The sequence below is a fragment of the Monodelphis domestica genome, chromosome 7, assembly GCF_027887165.1.
Source record: "Monodelphis domestica isolate mMonDom1 chromosome 7, mMonDom1.pri, whole genome shotgun sequence".
Classification (NCBI taxonomy): domain Eukaryota; kingdom Metazoa; phylum Chordata; class Mammalia; order Didelphimorphia; family Didelphidae; genus Monodelphis; species Monodelphis domestica.
Genome location: NC_077233.1, coordinates 23,121,463 through 23,148,010, shown reverse-complemented (window position 1 = coordinate 23,148,010; position 26,548 = coordinate 23,121,463). Strand labels below are relative to the sequence as shown.

General features: G+C 38.5%; 1 protein-coding gene across 2 annotated transcripts in view; it reads right to left on the bottom strand.

Moving 5' to 3' along the window:
* The window catches only part of PTPRG (protein tyrosine phosphatase receptor type G), an 822,458-nt gene that overhangs the window by 271,297 nt on the left and 524,613 nt on the right, over positions 1-26,548 (bottom strand). For both annotated transcript variants that reach the window (XM_007499993.3, XM_007499994.3), the window contains exon 5: positions 13,720-13,815. In XM_007499993.3, coding sequence (XP_007500055.1) covers positions 13,720-13,815 — 96 coding nt within the window. The remainder of the gene's footprint in view (positions 1-13,719; positions 13,816-26,548) is intronic.

The window sequence follows — 26,548 nt, the reverse complement described above, 5'->3', positions numbered from 1 at the left end:
CACAACAAGCATCTGCTAAGTGTCAGAGAAGAGCGACACAAAGACAAAGACTTCTTGGCCTCCAAGCGCTTCTACTAGTATTAAAAGCTAGCCTTGAAGTCCTGCTTATAAGGAAAGTCAATTTTATTATATTCTAAGAGATGCAGCAAAATGTACTAAAAGCTTCAAAACATTTTTAAGGGGGCAGCTGGGTAGCTCAGTGGATTGAGAGCCAGGCCTAGATACAGGAGGTCCTAGGTTCAAATCTGGCCTCAGACACTTCCTAGCTGTGTGACCTTGGGCAAGTCACTTGACCCCCATTGCCTAGCCCTTACTGCTCTTCTGCCTTGGAGCCAATACACAGTATTGATTCCAAGACAGAAGGTAAGGGTTTAAAAAAAAAAATTTTTTTTTAAGTAGAGCCTCCAATAGATGGGTTTGAATGAATCCAATGAGGAAACTTTTGATGAAAACTTATTATTGCAAATTGTCATTACTACAAAATAGATCAATAGTTTTTTTTCCCCTCTAGAAGTAGATTAAATATTCCCCCTCCCCAATAACTTGGCATTAGAGGAGCTGGCTTCTATCTCATCTGGTGATATACCATGGAACTCTCCATAAGCAATCTTTCTGGGTTTCTCTCCGGTAAAACGAGGGGGAGCCCAGATGACCTTTAGTGTCCCTTTTCGGATCTAAATCTATGATCCTCAGAGGAACACTCCATCCAGGAAAGTAATAAAGCTTTAGAATATCCCTCTCTAGGTACCTGCCTGGGAAGTGGCAGTCTACAAAAAGGAAGTAAAAACACTGAATAAATCATTACTGAGCATAAACATGGGGCTGGGGAAGGTAGAGATCGCACAAAAGATGTATTGGTCAGAGACCAGGGGTCCGTTTTAGATACAGCTTGAAGGCATAGAAAGAGGGGAATAAAAATGCCAATAGTGGTCTTGATAGGATGAATTAGTAAAGAGATAAAGAGAGTTATAGGTAATGGTGCGTTTTACTGTGCCCATCTCAGAAAATTATCACCCATCAGGATGATACCAGAGCAAGAGTAAAACTGTCCTGTTAGAGCTGATCTGGCTGTGGGTTCTGCACAGGTGAAATGTAGGATCCTTGAGGACAGGGGCTATTGTTGTTTGTTGGTTTCTTCGGTGCCTGCGAGGTAGCCGATGCTTAATAATTTCTATTTTTTAATCATGCTAGTATTAGCATTGTTAATAAGGAGAACAACTGATATCGATACAAAGAATAACATTGAATAAAATACTTCTCCTCTCACTTTTCTTGTGGTAGGAACTATTATTATTTCAGGAATGAAGAAAACAAGGCATAGAAGCAGAACCTTTCCCAGGGTCACTCAACTAGTAGGCGAGATTTCCTGATTCCTAAGTCCTTTGCCCTTCTAGAATCCAGTAGGTTTTTTTTTTTTAAGCCATTACCTTTCATCTTAGAGTTAATACTATATATGACTCCCAAGTCCATTGCCCTTCTAGAATTCAATAGGTTCTTTTTTTTTAAACCATTACCTTTCATCATAGAGCTGATACTATATATTGGTTCCAAGGCAGAAGAGTGGAAAAGACTAGGCAATGGGAGTTAAGTGACTTGCCCAAAATTATACAGCTAGAGCAGTGTCTGAGGCCACATTTGAACCCAGGACTTCCCATCTCTCAGACTGACTCTCAGTCCATGGAGGTATTTAGCCTCTCCCAATTGGGGTTCTGTTTAAACAAACTCACATGCAATTTTCCTGATGGTCCAATCCAAAAGAACTGCACTTCTTACCAATCAACATTTTATATTTATATACTTAAATGTTTATATTTTGCTCCATGTAGCTTGCTATTAATTAAAGTTATCAAGTCATTGTTTTGGCAATTCATTTATAAAAATACTCTTTATTAGTTTTTCTTTTGGAGTTTGAAGTTCTGGGTTCAAATTCTGACTATAACCATGGGCAAATGGCATGATCTCTTTGGACCTTATTTTTCTCATCTGTGATATGAAAGGGTTAGACTAAATGGCCTGACAGGTCACATGTAGCTCAAATCTTTGATTCGATGCTTTTGTGAATCAATACTCAAAGGTCCAGGATACCAGAGAATAAATGCAATGTATACAATGGTCCTTGGGAATAGAAACTGAGAGATCTTGGTGGGCGACATCTGACTGTGATTAACCAAGTCAGTCTGCATTGTGGCCAGCGAACAGTATGAGTGTTAACTCATGACCCCAAATCCTGGCATTTCCATCACTCATTATAGTGACACCTAAGCCAGAATGATGCTGCCAAAAGCAAAAGGGAGAAGGATGGCCATTAGTTTTTGGGCAATAGTTGGTATTTACAGAGGCCTTTGGGGTTGCAAGTATGAATTATCTCATTTAAGCTTCTGTGAGCTGATGATGACTGGCAGTGGGAGAAGCCTTAGTTTACAGACGAGGAAAGTGGAAATTTTGAAGACTGAAATGAACATAGCCATGGAAGCATGAAAGGTGGGATTTAAAGCCAGATCTCTGCTGACTCTGACACAAGGATTCCATCAATTATCTCTCAAAAAAGGAAGACTCTCATCAAATTTGCTCATATCCATTGTTCCTTTTTTTCTTAACATATATACACATAGATGTAACTTTTCCTTTATATATAGTTTCTTTTTTATTTCTATATCAAGCAAATAATATATATATATATATATGTATGTACGTGTGTGTATATGTGTGTAAATACGCACATTTTATTCCCCTCTAGACTCTAAGTTGTCTTTGGCATACAATAAACATTTAATAAATGCTTGAGGACAGATCGAGTGATTATAGATTTTCAGAGCTAGAAGGGACCTTATGGAGCATCTAGTCCAGTTCATAACTGAAAATGAAATCTTTTCTATAATATACCCATCAAAGCTTTACTGAAAGAACTCTGTTTAGGTGCAACCCAATACCACATATTTATATAATTTTTTAATGAATATATTAATGCATTAAAATTAGGAACACCATTTTAATTTGGTTTGGTCCACATCTGGAGCATTGTGGCCCAACTGCAACATTTGATATCAATGTTCGAAGCACATACAATAACTATATTGTAGTGTAACAATATAATTCCCATTTTAGAGATGAGGGCATTTACTAGCAGAGAGACTGTGGGCAAATCACTCTACCTTTTGAGTCTCAGTTTTCTCTGGAAAAAAAAAAAGTGGATATTTTTGCCCTGAGTTAACCATATTAGTGGGCAGCTAGGTGGCATGGTGGACACAGAGCAAGGCTCAGAGTCCGAAAGATCTGAGTTCAAAATTGGCCTCAGAAACTAAATATACCCTGGGCAAGTCACTAACTGTTTGCCTTGGTTTCCTCATCTGCAAAATGATCTGGAAAAGGAAACAGCAAAGCAGTCTAGTATTTTTTTCTAAGAAAACTCGAAATGGGGTCACAAAGAACTAGATAGAACTGCAATGACTGAACAACCACATCTTAATCAAATTCAAAGGATAGGTGGACAGATGGCTCAGATTTCCTGCTACCCAACTTATGGGAAAGGCAAATGACTATTCTGTGAGCTTCTAAATTCCCTCAGAGGTTAGACAGTAATCTTCACATGGTGAACTTAATATTTTCATTTATTCATTCATTCATTCATTCATTCATTTATTTATTTGTTTTTTCTTTATTTTTAGGCCCTTACCTTCCGTCTTGGAATCAATACTGGGTATTGATACTATTTCCAATACTGGTTCCGAGGCAGAAGAGTGGTAAGGGCTAGGCAACGAGGGTTAAGTGACTTGCCCAGGGTCACCCAGCTAGGAAGTATCTGAGACCAGATTTGAACCCAGGACCTCCTGTTTCTGGGCCTGGCTCTCAATCCATTGAGCCACCCAGCTGTCCCCGTGATGAAATTTTTAAACTGATCTAAATTGTAGGCTGAAAGACATCTCAACTATGAGGCGATAAATAGTATTCCCTTATGATGCTCATCTTATTACAAAGATGCTGCTAGTACACAAGACATGTTGGAAAGCTTTGTTTTTAACTTTCCTCTGTGGCTTATTCCTTTGAATATTATCTATCATGGTTGCATTTTATCTGTTATTTCATCCATGTGGAGAAGATCCAGTAGGGAAACTCCTTCTGATTGTGCAGATGGGCAACTTCTCAGCAACCTAAAATCTTAAAAATGGCTTTTGAATTGGGAGAAGGGATTAGACGGGCTCACAAAGTCAATACAGATCACAGGTACATCTTGGGTCTTGATCTCTCAACACAGAGGAGAGTCTCTAGGTACTAAATTGCATTAATCACTCTTTCCTTTTGCAGTGGCAAATCTCATTCCCTCAGGGAGGATTTGATTTTTGGATGATATTCACCAATCTTACCTTCCAGAAGGCAATAAATATCAAGGGATTTAAAACATTTTTAGTAATAGAAACATCATTGGGATGAGTCGCTGTCACTGGAATAAATTTGGTGTTTTGAGGACTAATATTCATTTGGATAAACTCTAGTATGTCTGTTTAATGGGGTTTTAGGTGGTGCAGTGGAGAGAGTGCAGGGCTTGGATTCTGTAAGATTCCTCTTGAATTCACATCTGGCCTCAGACACTTCCTAGCTGTGTGACCCTGGGCAAGTCTAGTCACTTAGAGCTGTTTGTCTCAATTTTTTTCATCTATAATCAGCGAAGGAGCAAATGGCAAAGCTCTGCAGTATATTTACCAAGAAAACCCCAAATGGGGTCACAAAGAGTGAAACAGGACTGAAAAAAGACTAACCAGTGACAAACAGTTTATATTTCCCTTGATAGAAGAGAAGTTTTTTGAAGGTAAATATTGTTTCAATATTTGGATCCCTTGTCTCATCTTAAGGTCTGGTACATAGGGAAGAGGAACAGAACCAAGTGCTTAGTTAGGAAGCTCCTAACACATGACAGACACTGTCTTTGGATCCCTGGCCTTAAAATAGGATCTGGCAATGAGGGAAGAGAAGAGGGAACATGTACTTTCATGTGCCAGTGAGCACTTTCTGAATATTATCTCATTTGATCCTTACAACATCCCTGGGAGCTAGGTGCTATTCTTGCTCCCTTTTTTACAGCTGAGGACTCTAAGGCAAAGACAAGCTAAATAGCATACCCAGGGTAACACAGTGCATAAGACAAGTAAGTTTCTAAGGCTAGATTTGAACTCAGGTCTTACTAATTCGAAGCCTAGTAGTACTACATCCACTGCACCACCCAGCTGCCTTATAACAGGGGCTTTGAAAATGCTCACTGATAGACTGACAAATATTAAACTATATGAACTCCCAGATGTTAGCTGAAGGAAGAACTGGATTTTAAGCTCAGTGCAAAACACATGGAGTGCTTTGATATTGTTGCCCCACTTTGGAAAAAGGAGAATTCCTGTATGATCTCAGGGTTGTGCCTCCTAATCGACAAAATGAATTTGAGAATAATGGAAAAGTAGGAAAAAGATCATCTTTTCCTTATCTTGTTCAGGAATAATATGCCATTGGGTACAAAAGAGAGATTAGAGGTAACAATGTTTCTCTCTGAGTCTAACATTAAAAATAATAGGAAAGAGAACATTAAAATCAAATTGTTCAATTGTGGTTCTCATTCTGGATCAGTCTAGTTGTGTGAACTTGGTTCAATCTCTTAACCTTTCTCCAGGCTTCTGTTTTTTCATCAATAATTAAAAGTAGGTGTATATTCTTTCAACCTTAAAATTCTCAAAAAGAAAAAAAAAAGCCTTAACTTCTGTTTTAGATTTGGTACTACCTATGGGTTCTAAGGCACAGGAGCAGTAAGGGTTAGGCAATTGGGATCAAGTGATTTGCCTATAGGGTCAAACAACTAGAAAGTGTCTGAGGTCAGATTTTGAACTCAAGACCTCTCATCTCCAGGCAGGGTTCTCTATCCACAAAGCTACCCAACTGCCCCCTAAAGTTCTTATCAGAACAGATCACAAAAGAAAGTCTTAAATTCTTATCATTTGGTGAAGTTCAGAATCCAAGTGCTTAGTGGTTGTCCTTGAAGTGCAATGATTTCATTCGAGAGAATTTTCATATAGGCACATTGAAAATACTGAATGTCCTCTTAATCAGGTCATACTTCACCAGTAATGATATGATTCTTCCTAATGTCCACTAAGAAGGAAACCTGAATTAAAGGCCAATTGCAAATAGGAGCCTCACAGGAAACACCTGGACGGCCATAATTTCAATATTGCACACCCACAAATCTACTGCAAATGTTGCATTAAAACAGCGAGAATGATTCTGGCCTTCAGTTAATGGAAAATCCTATCAAATCACTAGCTGTTAAAAATGGTAAGGAGGAACATATGTATTTTAATTTTCAGCTGTGTATTAAAAGAAGTATTTCTAATCAATCCAGAACATGGTGCCTTGTATTCGTAGGTAATGTGGTGAAAGAATTGAACTTTTAACTAGATAAAACCAAGGATGTGGAAAATGTGAGCTGTCTGGTATCCAAACATGAGCTGCTGGGGAGGAGGACTGTTAAAATAGTGGGGCTTGGGGCTATCCTCCTGTCTAAGAAATAATTTTAAAAGTCTCTCTTTATCTCTCTTTCCCCCTCTCCTCCCTCCTTCCCTCCCTCCCTCCCTCCCTCTCTCTCCCTCTCTCCCTCTCTCCTTCTCTCTTTCTCTCTCTCCTTCTCTCTCTCTCTCCCCCTCCCTCCCTCTCTCTCTCTCTCTCCCTCTCCCTCTCTCTCTCCCTCCCTCCTTCCCTCTCTCTCTCTCTCTCTCTCTCTCTCTCTCTCTCTCTCTCTCTCTCTCTCTCTCTCTCTCTCTCTCATTCTCTCTCTCTCTCCCTCGGTCTCCCTCCCTCCTGCCTTCTCTCTCTCTGTCTCTGACTGTCCCCCCTCTCTCTGTCTGTCTGTCTCTGTTTGTCTCCCACTCTCTGTTACACACATACACACACACACACACACCCCTCAATTGGAAAATCAAAATCCCTCCAATTCATTTGTGAAATCCTTGAGCCATTTCCTCATAGAACCATGTCACACAGGGTAGTTGGGATGGATCCCAGGCTAGCCCACAAAAACCTATTTAAGCCATAATTACACTACAAAACAACCACCAGAGAGGACACTGCTTCTGTGGGAAACTGCTTTCAGAATTCCAACTTGGGATGCCAAAAACACACCTCCTGGCTATCATTGACTACCTGTGAAACCTTGAAGCAAGGCATTTGTCCTCTCTATACTTCTGTCTCAACTATAAAACAAAAGGGTTGGAGTCAGAAGACCTCAGGTCCAAATCCTGGCTGCCAAAATGGACAGAGCTCTTCGGGTAGTCATCAGGAGCTGAGGAAGACCTCTGTTCAAATACAGTCTCAGGCTCTTACTAGTTATGGGAAAACAAGCAAGTCACTTAATGCCCTTCAGCCTCAATTTTCTCATCTGTAAAATGGGGATAATAAAAGGATCTACCTCCCAGAGTTAATGTGAAGATCAAGTGAGCTAATATATACTCCATAAATCCAAAAGGGATTATTTAATATATTATTATATATTTATATATTGTATATATATATATATATATATATATATATTAGCAGTTACATTTGTGACTTTGGGCTGGTCATTAGGCTAACATTTCTGGCCCTAAGTTGCCTCTTCTGTAAAATGTGTGGACTAGAAGACTGATGGGATCCCTTCCAACTCTAAACATATTATCTTGAAACCCCAAGGCCAGTCCAGAGTTCTTTCTCCATACTTCACAAACAGTTCATTCATTCATTTCACAAGGAGCCTCTAATTCCACAGCTGTAAAAGCAAGGGTACCTATAGGGCTCCTCGAGGGTTTCAGGAGGTGAGGAACATGAAGAAGTTGGGTCTATCTGCCAGATAAATACATAGAGTGCTTCTTTAAATGGGCTCCTTCTGAGAACAGCCCGCAAACTTGGTCTGTCTGGTTTCCTCTTTCCATGGCCGCCATTTTCTGCCATGGGACTCAGGTCTTTCTCCAATCTGGCTTACTAAAGAACAGAAAGCATTCACTTGATCCTTCCTTTCTCTCCCTTAAAAAAAATCACACAATAATTTTGTTTCTATTAAAAAGTTTCTTATTGCTAGCCAAAATGAAGCAGGTCTCCTTCACTTGACTCCCTTTCTCATGTCAACCTTGCAAGAAAAGACAAAGACGTACACGTAGGGATGATAATAGCAAGTTCTGGGGTTTCTTGATTAGGAATCTTATGGTAAATGGTGGCATCTTGTGTTTATATGACATTTTGTAGTTTAAAATCAACTTCACAGGCAGACAATTTCCAAGTGAAGACCAAAACATCTTTGGGGCATTTATCTTTTACTAGAAGTTGAAGGTAGGATCTTGGAAGCAAAGAGCTGGGTGGCTGAGAGGAGGCAAGGGAGGAAGAGATTGTCTTTCTCTTACCAATTTTTAGCACTTCTCCCAGGTGTGGCCATTCAGTTGAACTATGTAGCATACAGACAAACCTCTCTAACGATTAGGCATCCTGTAACTGCGACATCAGATGAAAGAAAGGATTGGTGGATGGGGAGAATGCCCATTTAGCAGTTTGACTTTCAGCTAGGGACTGGGATCAGATGAGGAGAGGCTCCAGTGACTTAAATATGGACAACAGAGCTGAACTAGTTAGCGTATTCATATTTGGGCTACAAATAAAAATGTACAGGATTGAGAAGTCACAAAAAGCTATGTTACAGCTGCAAAGCAAACATGTAAATTATGAGGCAGCCAATACAGTTGTCTAAGTTAGGGTGTCAGAAAGAAGTACTAAAAAAGACAACCCATAAATAAATCAAGCGTACTGTGTATTTATTCTTTCAATGTTTGAAAAATATGCCTACGGCCCAGATCTCTGGGTGTACACCTTATAAAAATTGCATATCCCTGTCTGATGCAATGATTCTGAAGTAGCTGCATTTGGAACACAAGTAACACGCAGAAGGAGCAAGGTGCAAGGTAGAAGGAAGTCTTGGAAGGCACTAAGGTTTTAAATGCGGCTATTCTTAAAGAATCCTTTATTTGTACCCCTAAAAGTTCAGAAGCAGACAGGATGCAAAAATGCACTTTCAGAATTCAGATGTTAATTGTATCCTGGCTTTGAAGGATATGAACAGGAACTTCCCAAGAAATCATAAATTAAACATTCATTTTATGTTTCATAGAAATGCAAGATACCCAAAGCCATAAAATGGAGATGCCAAATAGTTGACAGGATAAAGGAATGTGAGATGAAACAACCATCAACTGCCAACTTACAGCTACTAAGTTGTTGGTTAGATAGTTAGAAAACAAAGCTTAGTCTGGGCCTCAGCTTCTTAATAAGATTAGATCAGATCCAAGTGGTTATAAAGTCAAGCTACGAAAAGTGACCAAGCGTGAGAGACAACATTCTGAATGATGAGGGGATCTTACTTAAGGTAACTAGAGGGTGAAATTGAGACTTGTAAATTATATTTGATTGCTGGAGTTTTGAAAGTTTTGAAATAAATGTTACTCCTTCATTTCATTTTTTATATAAAACACAGATTTCCTAAATTTACTCGAGTTACTTACTTATAAGATTCAAATGCAAGGTAAGGTATGAATTGTAGAATATTAAAAAAAAATTGTTACTCTTTTTTTCTGGAGAGGTGATATCATTGTTGTGGGGAGCCTGTTGTACATCTGTGACTAAGACAAGTTTTTGGGCCACTCACCAGTAACATGACTTGCCCAAGGTCACAAAGACCGTCTTTGGGAATTGACTTCAGATTTTTCAGTCTCTGAAACTAGTTTTCTAGACAGTTCTAATATCAGGGTTGTTGCTCAATTTTATTATTTTCAAATAATAGAACAAACAAGGATACATAAATAAATAAATAAACAAACAAATATGCAAGGTGAGTTAAAATTTTAATTTTTAATAATTTAATAATAATCAATACATTATCAATAATAATATTGATAATCAATAAAATTATGTTATTAATTAATAAAATAATATCAATTGCCAATTCCACACCTATGGAATAGTGGCAAGGTTGACATGTTTTAGTTTGAATAGTCACAGGTTTGATGAGTAAAGTATTAGGGCAATTGATTGATGCCCTTTCCAGAAATGGTAATTAATGCTGATTTGATCATTAATCCCAAGATAAGATGTGGAATAAGAGTTGGAAGGGAGAATAAAATGTGCAAGGCAGGAGGCTAACCAGAGTGCATCATGGTATGTAGTATTTGGAGATATTTAGATATGGTGAGATTTCTTCAGTTAGAACACAAGGGCCCTAGTTTAGAGCTGGTGTACTCACTCTGGACAAACAAAGGGATACCTGACTCACTTTGAAATAGCCCAAAAGGCATAAGAAAGAATGAAGGAAACATCGAATCTATTAAAACTAGAACAGTAGTAGCCTAGCATCTTTTAAGTACCTTCTATGTGCTGGGCAATATGGTAAGTGCTGGGAATACAAAGAAAAGCAAAAACAAATAAATAAATAAAATAGTAATACAGTCTCTGCTCTCCAGGAGCTTATAATTTAATGGTAGAGCAAGATACAAACAACTTTGTATTCAAACGGTATATACCGGATAGCTGGACATAATCAATAGAGCGAAGACACTAGAATGAAAAGGGATAGGGAAAGGTTTCTAGGAGAATATGGAGCTTTAACTGGGACCTGAAAGAATCTGGGGAATCGAAGAGGGAGAGATGAATTGGGAAGGTGTTCCAGGCATGAGGCACAGCCAGTTTAAAAAATCCAGAAGTGGGAGATGGAGTGTCTGTGCAAAGAACTGTCCTATTTCTCGATATTCTTTATAGTCATGATTTTGAGTCTGTAGTTCAGGAAACATACATTTTGGAAAGGATTTCCCTGACAAATATTGGTCTGAGGGTCTTAGATTGGAGGACAATTGGTTTAGAATTGGAATGGGAACTCAGAGGGCATCTTAATGGAAGAATTGATGTGGAATCTGAGTACTAGGGAGGGTAAATCACTTCCCAAGTTCATTGAAGTCACGAATGGTGGAAGCTGAATTTGAAACTAGGTCTTCTAACTCCAAATACAGCATCCCTTCCAACTGCTTCATTTGAAAAAATCAGGAAAAGTGATTTGCCCATGGTCATAATGCTTAGAATTATCAGAGGTGGGATTCAAATCCAATACTTTTGACTCCAAAGCCTGTGCTCTTTACAATGTTCTATACTGCTTCCCCTCTGTTGATTTCTCTATACAAATATTTTACTGTCACAAAGGGGATAGTGGACATGGATTACACTAATACTTTTATGAACATGAAGAACTCCCAGGTGAGGAAATTCCTTTTATCAATACACGTTGGCCCCTTCTAGTCTTGGAAGAGTTGCCTAAAAAAGTAATTGCTTAAAGGTCTTACCCAGGGTCAGTTAGCTGGTATGTGTCAGAGGTGAGATTGGAACTCAGGTCATTTTGTTTTCTGAGCCAGCACTCTGTTCAGGGTACAATGTTGCCACACAATAGGTACTTATAAAGGCAGTAGGGTCAGTGAATGGGGTATATGATATGGAATCGGAAGGATCTGAGTTTAAATCTGGCCCCGTGCACTTATAGAAGTGTGACCTTGGGCCAGTCCTTTAAACCCTGTTGGTCCCAGGTTTTTCAGCTATAAAATCAGGATAATAAAACCACCTACATCCTTGGGTTGTTATGAGGATAAAATGACATAATATTTGTAAAATGCATCTGAAACCTTAAAAAGCTATGGAAATGCCATGATTGTTTTGATTGATTTTACTATAGAAAGTAAGAGTTTCCCAACAAATGTCTCCTGAATGGCTTTATAATACCCCTTAAATTCTCCTCCTGTCTTATCTTGAATGTTCTCTTTAGCCTGCCAGAATGGAAGGATCAAAATCATCCTAAGGTGGTTTGAAATAAGTTTCCTCTCCTGCCTCCATTTCCATGCCCTATAGCCAAACCAAGTCTATCCCCATCCCCATCATTCATGCTTTTTCAAACAGCTTATCTCATTTGATCATGCTGCCAGAGAGGACCACAGTAGTAGAGACTGAAAGCCAGAAAGGACCTCAGAGGACTCAATGGAGTCCAAACTCCTCATTTTACAGATGAGCAAGTGGGGTTCACAGAGGACAAGTGACTTGCCCTCCATCACATAAAAAGTCCATATGAGGGATGAGATTTGAACCCAGTATGCTTCCCACTGACCTACTCTGAGAAGTGTAAAAATTCAATTATAATCTTTAATAATAAAAATATTATATTTTATAAGGTTTATTAAGGATCATTAGAAATCAAGGAATAAAGAGGACACAAAATGAAAACCACATGTCCATGGCTGGTTAGCCATTTTTAGCCATCCCCACTCACTACCATCACTGCTGATTGTTGCCCCCGAAAAAGGATGAGGGAGTACCGCGGAGTACCGCCAGTTAAATACCAATAATGTGATCCCACCAACGTGGAGACACAGGAGAGATTATAGGAAATTTTGGGAAATACTAAGGAATTCTGGGGAATGAAGTCAAAGGTTCAAAATCTCCATTTATACAGAAGGAAAGAAAAAGAAGGGGAGAAGGGAGAAGAGCTATAGAGAACATTCCTGGTCATGGAAAAGGTCATGGAAACATTTCTTCACAGGAGACCCAGGAGGATTCTAAAAGTTCTTATGCCATTAAAGAAGTTCATACATTTTGTGATGTTCTCTTTATACCCTTTCTGCCATAGTATTATATTTATATTGACATGGCCTTGACATCACATAAGAAGTAGAAGGAGCCCTTAAAAAAGGGGGGGGAGTCTATTCTTCCTTATTAAAAATGAACAAATTCTTATTTTTATAGGAGAGCTTACATACGCACGTTTCCATGCCAAGATAACAAGAGATGAGGAAGACCTGATCAATGATTTCTTTGAGCTTTCTTTGGCCCACCAGAAAGTAAATTCCCATTGAATATACTTTGCAAAAGCTGTGTCTGGTTGTATGTCTTAGCTCACACAGTTAGTCCATTTGGAGACTCACTGGTCTCTGAAAGCCACCCCAATACATTTCTCTGAACCTGCCCTGTCCTCCAGAACCACAACCCTTCTTCCCATAGACATGTCAAAGTCACCCTGCTTGATGATCCTTTAATTGGACTTGGCTACATGGCATGATCAGCAATCCATTCTGTGGAGTTCGGCAAGAGCTCTTGGAGTGCTGAACCAACACATCGGTGAAATGAACATTCATCTCAGGAAAATGCATTTTTTAAAAGGGAGTGCATAAATTCACTGACGTGGAAATCTGGTCTCAATAAAAACTTAAGTTGCCATGGAAATGGAAGGGAGGGGGAAAGAGGGTCTCTACAAAAGCGACTGATGCTATTTATTAATCTACTCACAAGCAAGGTCTAATTTTAAAGTTACCCCCAAGAAAACCACTTCTTACATCAGCCTCTTAATATGCTAAGAGAACCTGTTTCGCGAGCTTTAGCCAAGAAGTAAGATGTGCTCTCCAATCTGTGTACCAGTCAAGTAGCCATAAAATCAGAATAATTCATGCAAAAATTTTCATTATGTTTCTAAACATACTTATTTACATTTTAAATCACACATCCGACAATATGAAATATCTTTCATTTGGACAGGTGTGAACAAGAAAACAGATGCATCCATTAAACATGGAACAATTCAATGAATTTAAAAAAATACTTTGAGAACTCTCTGGTTAAAAGTACTTCAGCTACCAGTTCACTTACTTGAAAAAAGACAGCCACGGCTCCTATTATTCGGTTTTCTGAAATTGCTGTCTGAAAGCTGTCGAAGTCATCGGGATTGTAAAAATAAATCTGCATCTGTTAAAAAAAAAAAGGAAAATAAATGAGTTATCCACCTTGGACAGACTGGCTCAAGTCAAGTATGCTAAGGCTGATACCCAGGATCCCAGTCAAACAAGAACTTCAAAAATACTTACCTTCTGTCTTAGAATGGATACTAAGTATGAGTTCAAAGGCAGAAGAACAGTAAGGGGTAAGCAATAGGAGTTAAGTGACTTTCCCAAGGGATACACGGCTAGGAAGTGTCTGAGGTCATATTTGAATCCAGAACCTCCTGGCTCTAGGGCTGGTTCTCTATCCACTGAACCACCAAGGCACTTCTTTTATTTTGTATTGAGTTGATCCCTCTGCCAAGGGGTGGGTAATGTTGCATCATTATTCTTCTGGAATCTCGAATAGGTCAATACTTTGATAAGAAGTGAACATGATAGTACTGTGGGGTGTACTTGAACCCCTTAGTAGGCACACCCTTGCTACACTGCAGCTATAACAATTTCTAGTTATATAGTCCCATTCTCAATACAAAGACAACAGAGACATACATCATCTGGATGTATTGTATAGATGTGATTGGTATCTGCCATGAAACATTTGTATTTTGTATTTACTTTGCCTGTGACTCTTCCTTTAGTGTACGTGATAAATAAATCAACTTAACTTTACTGTTTATTTTGGCAAATGGTAACAATATTACAAGTTATTTGTACTTAAATCCTTTTAGGAAACATCAACAACAAAAAATCAGCCCACAGAATTCTTTTGTACATCCCATATTGAGAAGAGCTCCTTGACTTCTTACTAGTTCCAATAAAAGATAGGGAGTCTTCTTGATTTTTCAGAGCTCTTCTAGACCGAAGAGAAAACCAGAGCAAAACTGACAGGCCCCGATTTCTCCCGCTCTCACTTCTCAGAAGGACACCTTCCTAGACTGATCGCTCACTCTCAAGACTGAGTCAGTTACTTGAAATTAAAGAAGTCCCAGTCCCCCTTTTCCACATAGAGCTAAGCTATGATTACTGACTGGAGCAGTTTATTAGACCACACTTATTAGCAAGTCCCAGGTCAAGACAGTGACAGGTATTGAATACAAGGAACAGAAGTTCAGACGATGAAGTATTTCTGTTTTGAAAGGTCCTGCTGGGAGGTAAGAAGAATGGGGAGGATGACAGTTGAAGTTTAGGAGACCTTGGAATAGAGTATTTTATCATATATGCAAGTAAACATGTATATTCCACCCCTCCCACCCCCACTGGCTGCCCCAGCTTTTTTCTTATCACTGCCCCAGTCCCCCAGTCCCTTAGTTTCCATTGGTTCTGTCAGTTCCTTACAAATGTGGTGCCTCCAGGTTTGGACAGCTTTAGCTTTCATGAATTTGCACAGAGAAAAATCCATTCATTGAGGTTCAAATTAAAACCGTTCAATACTGGGTGAATTGCTTTGGGTTTGATGCAACTAAACTAGAGAGAAACTCCTTAAGTTTTCAGTGAATTCAGAAAATTACATTTCACTTCCTTGTTAAAATGGAGGTTCTCCAATTTGACCTGTTTGCAGAGTGCAACCTTAGAGTGAAACAGGGGAGGGAAAGCAGCATTGTTTAATGTATGTCTTGTGAAGTAGGGGATGGAAAATATTTAAAGATTTGTTTTTTCAAGGGCACTTTCATCTACAACTGGTTATTTTTTAAAAAGAGGAATGGATTTTGAGAATGGGGGGGGGATGATATGGATTAGGAAAGATCTTATCCAAACACCCTACTGGGAACTAAGATGATGATTCTTTTTCTCAGACACAGGCCTCCCACAGAGACAACTGCTGAATTATGTTAGCATGGGGCAGAAGGAAGAGAAGAGGGAAGGGCAAAGAGAAAGTAGACAATGTAAAGTCAGGTAAGGTGAGAGGTGAGGAGGGAGAGAAAGGAAGGATGAAGGTGAAAAAAGGGGAAATGGGTGATGGGTGAGCAAAGAAAAATGTTGGTCATTTTGAGAGAGGATTAGAAAACTCTTTGGAATAGACAGGTTCTGAGATGGGGGGGGGGTGGGGAGAGAGAGAGAGAGAGAAAGAGAGAGAGAGAGAGAGGGGGGGGGCAATTATTGATTCAACACACTCAGGGGAAGAAAATAGGCACCATTGAAACCTCACACTGTCCACCAGGGCTGTGCTAAATCCAATTGTTTTTCCTCTTGGTCTCCCTCTGCTCTCTCATCCTGCTCTCATTAAGTCATAATCCAACCACCTCAGTTAAAAAAAAATCCCACCTATTGCGAACCACCACAAATATATCAATATGCAAGAAGGAAAAAGAAAAGGAAACTGTCTTTAAACTGAGTTACTCATAAAGACCCAATCATTTCTTCTAAGCTGTGTCACCTTGGGCAAGTCACTTTATCCTTACTGCCTAATCTTTACTACCCTTCTGTATGCAGTATTGATTCTAAGATGGAAGGTAAGAGTTTTAATTTTTTAAAATTTAGTTATTAAACTTCTTGCATGAAATATGCCTTTGTAAATATTTGTTTCATCATCTGTAAAATGGGGGAGTTGGGGTTAAGATCTGCTGAGGTCCCTTCCAGCTCTAGACCTAGGATCCCATGATCCTTTTGAATCCAGGGAAGAAGTTTTCCATTACAAAGACAACTGTATGCCAAATCTATCAATGATAACCTTTATATGGTGATTTCAAGTTTGAAAAGGCTTTGAGGACATTATCCCATCTCATCTGAACCTCCAGATACCCTGGGAGGTGGTGATCCAGTCAAATAGCCACATTCCAAGCATTTAGATAGAGAGGAAGAACATTTATTAAGTGTTTAGAATTCTGTTTTATGACAGAACTAGGGCTGTACTGATAAATGTTGAGCAACCAAAGTGGGCTATTAACATTTTCTGAATACCTTTCTTAAGTCTAGACAATCAACATGACAATAAAATCCAGATTTTTTTACCATTTGATGATTTCCCCAGTGTAAATGTCCACACTGAAAAAAATTTAACAATCAACTCTTTCCAGGTGGTTTGAGCTGGCTCCAGCATGACCTGGCCAGAAAACACATGGATATTTCTATGGGCCTTATAGAGTCTTTGTGGGTGACTCTCTGCCCTCTCCCTAAACAGTTCCCCATCCCTCTTCCCAGCAGTCCACAAAGGTAACATTCATCCTGATTATTATCACCTGACACTATCATGGTATTACAGAATGGAACTTGACATGGTAAGAAACAACACCACAAAAGCCCCAATCAGTGAACAAACAGGAGCTAAACTATAGATATTGAAAACATATGGTAAAGGCTTAAAGAAGCTGTTCCTGTGTAACATCTCCCTTTCTATAACAGGGAGGCAATAAGAGGCTTTCTGAAGCACACGCTTCACAGAAACCAAGTTTAAATATTGTAGGGTATAAGGACACGGTATTCATATAGGCACACCAAAACATGGGTTCTCCTCCCATTTTCCCCCTCCAATTTTTCACTTTTTTCCCTCCTGATCTGAGAGCTAAAGAAGAAGTGTTATACCAGAAATGTCATAAGATAATAGTCTTATGACTGTAATATATATAATATGACCATAATATAATATAACAGCCTGTTTAATGGCCATGTAAATAGGAGAGCATAGGAGATGGGGGGATTTTCCCAAAGGTAGCATAGTACAGTCGGAAGGGGATTGGAATGGAGTTCAAATTTCTCCTCTATCATTTACTACTGTATGATTAGAATCTGCTCCCCAGGACTCTAAATCCCAGCATCCCACTTTCATCCTCACGTTACATCCTTATATCTTGGAGATAAAGTCTGTGTGTGACCCCTTCCCTTCTCTCTTTTCCTGTAAAAGAGGCTGGGAAAACTTTATTTTTGTCCTTTTATTTCTTCTACTTCAAGTGATTATTAATAAATTTTATAAAATATAATACTTGGGATTATTGGATATTAATTGAAATCTTACACTACTAAGTATGACAAATTCTCTGAGCCTCAGTTTCTTTATCTGTAAAATGAGAGGGGTAGAGTCACTGGCCTGAAGTCCCTTCCACCTCATGAGCTGGGATTCAGTGATAGGTTAATATTGTTATTTATTTAGTGCTACAGCTGAGTCTTGGGGGCTGGAGGCTGGATCTCACATGGCTATGACAACAATAGGAAAAAGTCCTGAATTTTTTTTACTTGTGTATTTAATAGCTTGGGGAAAATGAATGATTATAGGCAGCTGCTAACCCTTTTGCTTCCTATTCATTGCTCTTTTCCTTTCAAGTCAGTCTTCTCAAAGAGTCTAACCCCAGGTTTCTCACTAGACCATTCACATCTCCCCTCTTTCACTTCATTTCAATCAACCACCTGCATCTATTGCTCCAGGCTCTTGGCAAAACAAGTGTGAGAAGCACAAGAATGAAATCTAGGGGGTCCCAAAAATCTTAGTGCAGACATAGGCTATGAAAGTTTTTGACTGCACTACGACTTTTGGGACACCCTGTAACATACATGGCATTGATGATTAATAGGGAGTCAGTAATTTGCCTGACCATAACTCTTTCACAAAAAGAACAGCCACTGGAAGTAAAGCAAAAAGTGAAATATTTCAAAGGGCTGGCCAATTTTTTAGAGCCTCTGCAAAGTTTTCCTTGTGCTGGAATCTTAGAATTCAATTTGGGAGTGTGTTTTTAGATGCATATAGCTCCAAACACTAGCAGGGACATAATGGACTTTTTTTTTTAGAAACTCAGTTCCATTAAATTAAACATTCTGAAATATTTGCTTTATATATCATTAATTATGGAATATACTAATCCTTAATTATTTCCTTTTTTTCACCAATAACCCTGGGACATGGAATCATCCTCAACTACCTTACAAGTGGGTTTCAAATTTTTTAGTTGGGGGGGGGAGAATCTCTCCTCCCCTCCCTCCAAAACAGTAACAAAACTTACTGAAGTTCTGTGACTTACACAAAGTTTAGCCTAACCATATCACTCAACATGCTGGGATTAGGGAAGGGGATGTAGATCTCTGTCTTTTCTTTACCCCTTTCCTTCCTACATGGAGCTGGCTATTCCATCTTAAGTGTTTGCAAGAGATGATTTTTAAGAAACTGTAACTTCATTGAGATAATAATTTTATCACCTTTTCCTAGATGTGGCTCACTTCTAGTTATTAACATATATCCATGGTAATGTTATGTTCTTCCAAATTTTTACTAGGGCATGCTTCATTTTAAATTTCTTTCAAAGCCAAATGACTGAAGGAAAAAGCAAGATATTTTGAGCAGCTAGGCTACCTGAGCATAGGGTTGTAGAATTTGAGATTTGGAAAGAAATTTAGAGAGTATTTAAAAAATCAGTGAAGAAGCTGAGGCTCAAAGAGGCTAAAGGATGCACTTGGAGGATGGGATGGGTGGTAAATGATTGCTGTCTTTGAGAGTCTGGAGGGGGGTCATGTAGAAGAGAGCTTAGATTAGTTCTGCTTGGTCCCGGGGACTTAGACTAGTTCTGCTTGACTCCAGAAGTCAGAACCATCAGCAGTGGATGAGAAGGGTGGAAGAGAAGCAACAGGTTTGATGAAAGGACAAAGTTCCTTACAATCAAAGCTGTCGCAAAGGAGAATGGGCTGCCTCTCCCTCAAGGTTTTTAAGCAAAGCCCAGATGAGCCCTTGTCCAGTAGGACTAGAGGGATCCTTTTTTCCACAACCGTTCAGACTAGATGGCCTTTGAAGTCTTCTAGCTCTGAGATTCTGTGAATGCTTCTCTGGTGCACCACACTGCTCCAATTTCATGAATGTAGTCAACTCACCTGACAATGGGGCACAAGAAGCACTAGATCTTGGAATCAGGGCCACAAGAAGCTTAAATTCACCAACTCATAACAAGTGGGAGAGTGACCAAGTATGTGGCCCTCTAGCTCTCTGCATGGACCCTGGCCCAGCATTGTGGGTCACTCCATTTCACCATGGAAAGTTATGAAGAATGCTACTTAGTCTACAGGGAGATTCCATTTTCTTAGGCAGCATATGAGAAAGAAAAATGGAAATCAAACGGCATCTTTGACACCTCTCCCTCCTTTGTAGTGTAGTTTGTTCACTGGATTTAGAATCCTGAGTTCAATTTTTTCTATAACCACTTGCAATCTATGTGACCTTGACCATATCACTCAACCTCCTTCTCAGTTTCAGCCTCCTCACTTATAAAATGAAGACAATAACCTATGTAACAGGGTTATTGTGACTTTACATTTATATGTAAATTATGATATGTGTAGATATATGTGTGTATATACACACACACAGGAAAGGACAGAGGAAACTTTAAAGTGTATAAATATTATTGTCATTATCAATCATTGGGAGGGAGGGAGGGGAAGAGCTATTATAAAGAGACATAAGGATGGGGATAAATATGTTTTCTCTATGAACAAATATCTACCAGAAACATTTCTTCTTTATTTTGGCAATCCTTGGCTTTTACTGAAATTCTTTCTGATACCAAAAAAACTCCCTTGGCCTCCAATGTTTAATTGTCCCATGCATGGATGCTTCTAGGAAGCCCAGTGGACAGAGGCTTGGATCTAGAGACAAGAAGACCCAAGTTGAATTCTAGCCCTTTGAGTGATCCTAAGGAAATCACTTAATCTCTCTCTGCCTCTGTTTTTTTCATCTATAAAACAGGGATGATAATGATAGCACTTTTTTTGCAGGATTGTGGTAAGGATAAAATGATCTATTTATAAAGTACTTCATATATTTTAAAGACCTTTATGAATTATTATTGTTGGTATTATTATAATTATTATTATGGTGGCTGTCATCAGACCAAGCTTGATGATATTATTATTGTTATTGTTATTATTATTATTGTGGTGGTTACGCCATCAGACCAAGTTTGAAATCTTGGGAACATTGAGAAGGGTGGGGGGAAATCTGTGTCTCCAGCTATATCTTAAACTCATTTGTATTTCACAAATAGGAAAATAGCCTCTCTGGTGTTTATGCTCTTTATAATATGAAACTTTTTAGAAATTGCTTTGTACCCAGAGTAACTGCCACATGATTCACCATGAAATGAAGTCTGGAAAATCGTTTTGGATAAATGGAACTATAAATTCAATAGAATTTCCATGACAACATAGATTGCAACACTCCACCACAAATAAAAGGTTATAAATCATTCAAAATCCAACTAGGAATCGGCGATATGTCTTCTGTTTTGAAATACAAGAAATCTTTGAAATATGGTTCGTCGGTTCTCCACTCACCAAAAGTTCTTCCTAACCGCTCTTTGCTTTCACTCTGATATTTCATTTAGCATTTCACTAAAGGTATTTTGGGTAGGAATACAATAGTGTCATGAATTTAGAAGTATATGATTTGAAAAAAATAACATCCAAGTATAAAGAGATTATTACTCTGCCTCTCTCACAATTTAAATACCTCTCAGAAGAATGTGAAAAAAAAAAGACTAGTTATATCTGGATTATCTGGAAAACCAAATTTCTCCCAAGGTAGTCAAATACCAGAAGGCTCAGGTATCCATAAGAAAAAGAATAGTATAAAGCAAACTTGACATATGAGCCTCCTGGCAGAGACTGTCACTGCTTGAATTCATATAAATCAAGGAAATTAGTTTAGGAGATAACTATGGATAATATTTTCTAGGCAGGCTCCGAATAGCCATGTGGCTCTCTGAATAGGAACATCATCTAATCAACAGCTTTGACTATTGGCTCTTTTCCCCCCCTTAAAACCCTTACCTTCTATCTTAGAATCAATACTGTGCATTGGTTCTAAGGCAAAAGAGTAATAAGGGCTAGGCAATGGGGCTTAAGTGATTTACCCAGGGTCACCCCATAAGGAAATGTCTGAGGCTAGAATTGAACCCCAAACTTCCCATATCTAGAACTGTCTCTCAATCTCCTGGGCCCCCATTGGCTCTTTAAATAGCTCCTCTTAACTGATTTGATTTGACTGTTTTTTTTTTCTTTACAAGTGCAGTGAACCTCCTTACAAGCTGTCCTAGGTACCCAACGATGTGTTCAGTGTATAGTAGAAGAAGGGCATTTCCACTGAGCTCTTTTCATCTAGCAATGACAGGTTATTTCAGTGGTCCTATTCACAGAGACTCCCTTAGAACTCTAGCCTTAAGGAGAGAGCTAGCAGGGGTTGGTGATGACAAGGAATGGCTATAGACCTGAGGAGAGCTAGCTGGTACAAATGTGGCTCATACTTTCCATCAAGGGCTCATCTAGATGTTATCAAATTACATCAAACAGTCATTTATAACTGGCAGATGCACATCATCTTGGACAGACAAATCCCTCTAAGGGGAAGGGAAGGGAAGAAGCATTTCTATAGCATTTACTCGGTGAAAGACATTAGGTTAAGCACTTTAAAAATATTATCTCCCAACAACTTTGTGAAGTAGGAGCCATCATTATCTCTATTTATATTGGTAAACAGAGGCAAATAATTTTCCCAGAATTGTCTAGGTAGTATCTGTGGTCTAATTTGAACTTGCCACCTAAATGCCTAAGTAAAAGTATTACTTTCCTCAAATGAAAAATAGGGGGATCAGTCTTAAGAAATGTTCTTTGAGCATCTCTCTGTCTCTGTCTGTCTGACACCCTGTCTTTCTAACTCCCCATCCCCCTCACCCAATGTGATCTTTCTGTATCCTCTATTTTACTGAAATTCCTCTTTCATTCTAGCATTGAGGTGAACTTGAAAAGCTTCACCTGCTTTCTCCAAAATATGTGATTAGCTCTATAGAGCCTGCTGGATGAAAATGAGATTTATTTAGCCTAGAAGTCTCCTACCTTACCACAAAATAGCAGTGCATGAATGTTCGGTAAACACTTGTGACTACAGAAAAGAAGAAAGCTAAACAAAAGTTCTGAAAGTAAAATAAAACCTTGGCTGAGCTGGAATCCTGGATAAAAAGTGAAAATAGGTTACATAGCAAGGACTTTTTAGGAAGTTGCTTAATGTCTCCATGGTAAGGATAATGGACTTTAGCCAATGTAATTGTTTTGAACAGAGTCCAGAAACTGTTGGAGGAAAGATCTGCATCCCTGTGAATTTCCCAGAGTGTGACCTTGGATGTCGTAATTATGAGATTATGAAATCTTGAATTTTGTAATCTGATAAGCGGAAGAGCAATATAATTAGTGGAAAGCACACTGGACAAGAAGTCCCAGCTCTACTGCATCCTGGCTATGTGACCTTGAACAAATAACTTTTACCCACCTGAGCTTTGGGCTGCTGATGGGTAAAATGGGGTAGCCCTACCTAGCTCATAGCATGATGTCAGGGACCTAATTTGGTGGTATATATGAAAGGTGAGGTGCTGTCCAAGATGATTTTTGCAATGCTCCTTACATAAAAGAAGATGGTTCTATTGGCAAACCATGGCTTTGTACTTCCTAAGTAAGAACCATATCTTGGAAAAGGAGGATAAAGACACATTTTAGACTAGAAACGGGAACCTTGGAATTGTTTGAAGCTCTGGGCCAACTTCAAGAAGTAAAATTTTGCAAAGAGGTTAACAACTGTCATTAACTAAATCAAAAAGGCAATATAGTATACTGCTTAGATAAGAAGTCCTGGGGAAGAATTCTCTATAGGTCAAATCACATTGATGCATCCCACTCACATCTCTAAAACTCGTAAGTTCCTGGTAAGTTACAGATTTATATTGGGAATTCTTCAAATAAATGAAATGAGGCCTAACCTCCTGGGTTCCTCAAGACCACCCTCCCAAGGCAAGGCTTCTTAAAAGTTCTGGTAGGTAAATATAAGTAATTTTCTAGTAGCAACTCACATTTCTTCAAATACTCCTATGGTATATGGAGGCTACAGATATTTTCTCATCTGGTTGTCAAAAGACTGTCTAGTTTATTGTAGAAACTGTAAATCCATCCTAAAGTTTCAGAGACATGTTCCATTGGATGAATTAGATTTCAATGAAGAAAAACCACTATCCCTCCCACACATATATAACAATCAGCTTATTTCTTTCTCAAATGTGCAGAAAGAAGGTTGGAAGGTGGTAATATAATATTTGGCTATTGTGTAGATAGGAAATGAATCATATATCCTACCAAATATAAACTTTAAACTTTTCTGTTTGGTATTAAAATTTTTTCACATGCCTCAGATACTTCTTAGTGATGTGATCCTGAGCAAGTCATTTAGCTCTATTTGCGTAGCCCTTGCCATTCTCTCTTAAGAGTTGTTACAAAGGGAGAAATTTAAGTTTAAAAAAAATAAAGCTCTTTGAAGTCTGGCTTGAGTTTACCTTTCCAGACTTATTTCATATGACTTCCCTTCAGACACTCAATATTCCAGCCAAATTGATCTATTTGCTGTTCCCTAAATTTGACATTCCATCTCTTAGCTCCATATTCTCAAAGGTGGTCTCCTAGACCTGGATTTCACTACCTCCTCACCTCCACCTTTTAGAATCCCTTGCTTTCTTCAAGATATGATGTAGGCATCATTTTATAAGGCAAGGGTTTTTAACCTTTTTAGTATCATGGCTCCCCCATTGACAGTCTGGTGAGATCAATGGAAACCTTTTCAGAACCATGTTTTAAAATGTAGAAAAAATATCCGGTCACAAAGGAAATCAACTATATTGAAATATATATTAAAAGCATATTAAAATAGTATATTAAAAGTTTTCAGACTTCAGTGTAAGAATGCCTGATCCTAAAGGAAGACTTTCCTGACACCTCCCCATACACACATACACACAGAGTATTTATTTCTTGTATTGTATTGCTTGGTACATTGCCTGACACACAGTAAGTAACTAATTAATCCTTGAGGATTTATCTTGGCCAATAAAGAATAAGAACCTTGAAGGCTCCATTATTGTCTTTGTACACCCATACCTTGAAAATAAATGATTACCAGTTTATATTGAATGAGTTGAGTCTACATGCTCAGGCTGAACCCCAAATTCTTCCTAGGCATGCAGGTTCCTAGAACAGGTTTGGAATGATGGCTATAACATGAGCTATGTATTTATCAGGCACTCATGACATATGACATTGCCCAGTCTAAAAGAAATGACTACATGGGGCAAAGGATGAGGGGATATCACCCAAGTATATTAAAATACTGTGCCCCTTCTCATATTCCTGCCTCAAGTCTCCCACCTGGGAGGATGGAGGAGACGGTTGAAGAACCATGCTCATTATTTCTTATTACTCCTACACTAAGTATTTTTAACATACTGGCTCAATAATTCCTGCCCACAGATTCTTCTCTATCTATGATTGGGTCTTTATGTTCCATAGAGATAGGTATCTTGGCTTTGCTTCATTCTCATCAGGGACAGAAGATAGCATTTGAATATGACCATGGAGATAAATGTATCCCCCTGTGTTTGAAGAATCTCAGAATGTACATCAGGACCCAATCACAGTTTCTGTACAGGAGCTCGCTGGAATCTTATCCATGCAGCAGATGGACTTTGCTTTCTAAAATGTTCCACTGGGCTGAGGAACCATCAGCCATTGCTGAACTCAAGAGATGTGAGTTCTCTTGCCTGGATAATACACTGGCAGAGTTCTCTTTGTTCATTGGCATTCTCTCCAGTAAAGCTTTTGAGTTCATTTTTCAGTTTTCTGAGCTGCGACTAGTATACACAATCATGTTATAGCTGATGCCAAAATAATACTGACTTATTCTGAGATCCAATGTTGCTGTCCAAGGTCCTGAGCACCTTTCCATCTCTGCAGTTTCTTCCTTTATAGGACAAAGCAACTCAGAAAGGGGAAGGATATTTCTCTGTCATCATAGAGCAAAGAAAGTCAACTGAAATTGTAGTATAAAAGACATGGGCATAGTAGATAGAGACAGTCTTAGAGTCAGAAAGACCTGCATTCAAATCTTGTCTCTAAATATCCCTTGCAGAAGTGATCCTGAGGCTGTGACTATTCAAATTTAATCACTGATATCGATTTACTAAAAAGAAATTCTTTTAATAGAGTTCTGTCAGAACACAGAGTCATTTAGTGTATAGGAACATGACTTCAGAATAAGGATAACCTGAATTCAAGTTCTACCCTCAAATATATACTAGCTTTGTGACTCTGGAAAAGTCACTTAACCAATTGGGGAATGAGGAAAATTTCTAAGACTAAGTTGCAAAGCCAGTACTGATATACTCTGGTAAAAGGAATGTACTTAGTGGGAGTTTTTTATATCAATGAAACCATAGGTCTGATCTAATCTATTTGTATAAATGGAGATTTTGGACCTTTGACTTCACTCTCTGGATTTTAGGTGTTAAGCAAGCTTCTTTCCTTGAAGATTTTTTTTTTCTGAACAAAAATTTTAAATCTTAGATTTTGTAAATGGAGATTTTGAACCTTTGACTTCATTCCCCAGAAGTCAAAGGTTCAAAATCTACATATATATATGTATATATATATATATATATGAATATATGTAAATATAAGCAACCAAGCATTTATTAGGTTCCTAATGGACCATGTATTGGGTTAAATTCTAGCTATGCAAAAAAAAGACAGAAAGAGTCCCTCCCCAAAAGGAACTCATAATTTCTATGGATGCATACCTACATACAAACATGTTTATACACATGCTTATATGTGGATGTGGGTTTCTATTAATGAGAGTTGTTAAATCTAAAAAAAGTATTCTTGTGGGCAGTCTATGGAATCTCCCTGTGTGCTTTTAAGAATCAGGACACAGACTTAACTATTCCTCCTCCTCCCCAAAAGGAAACCAATAAGAAGAT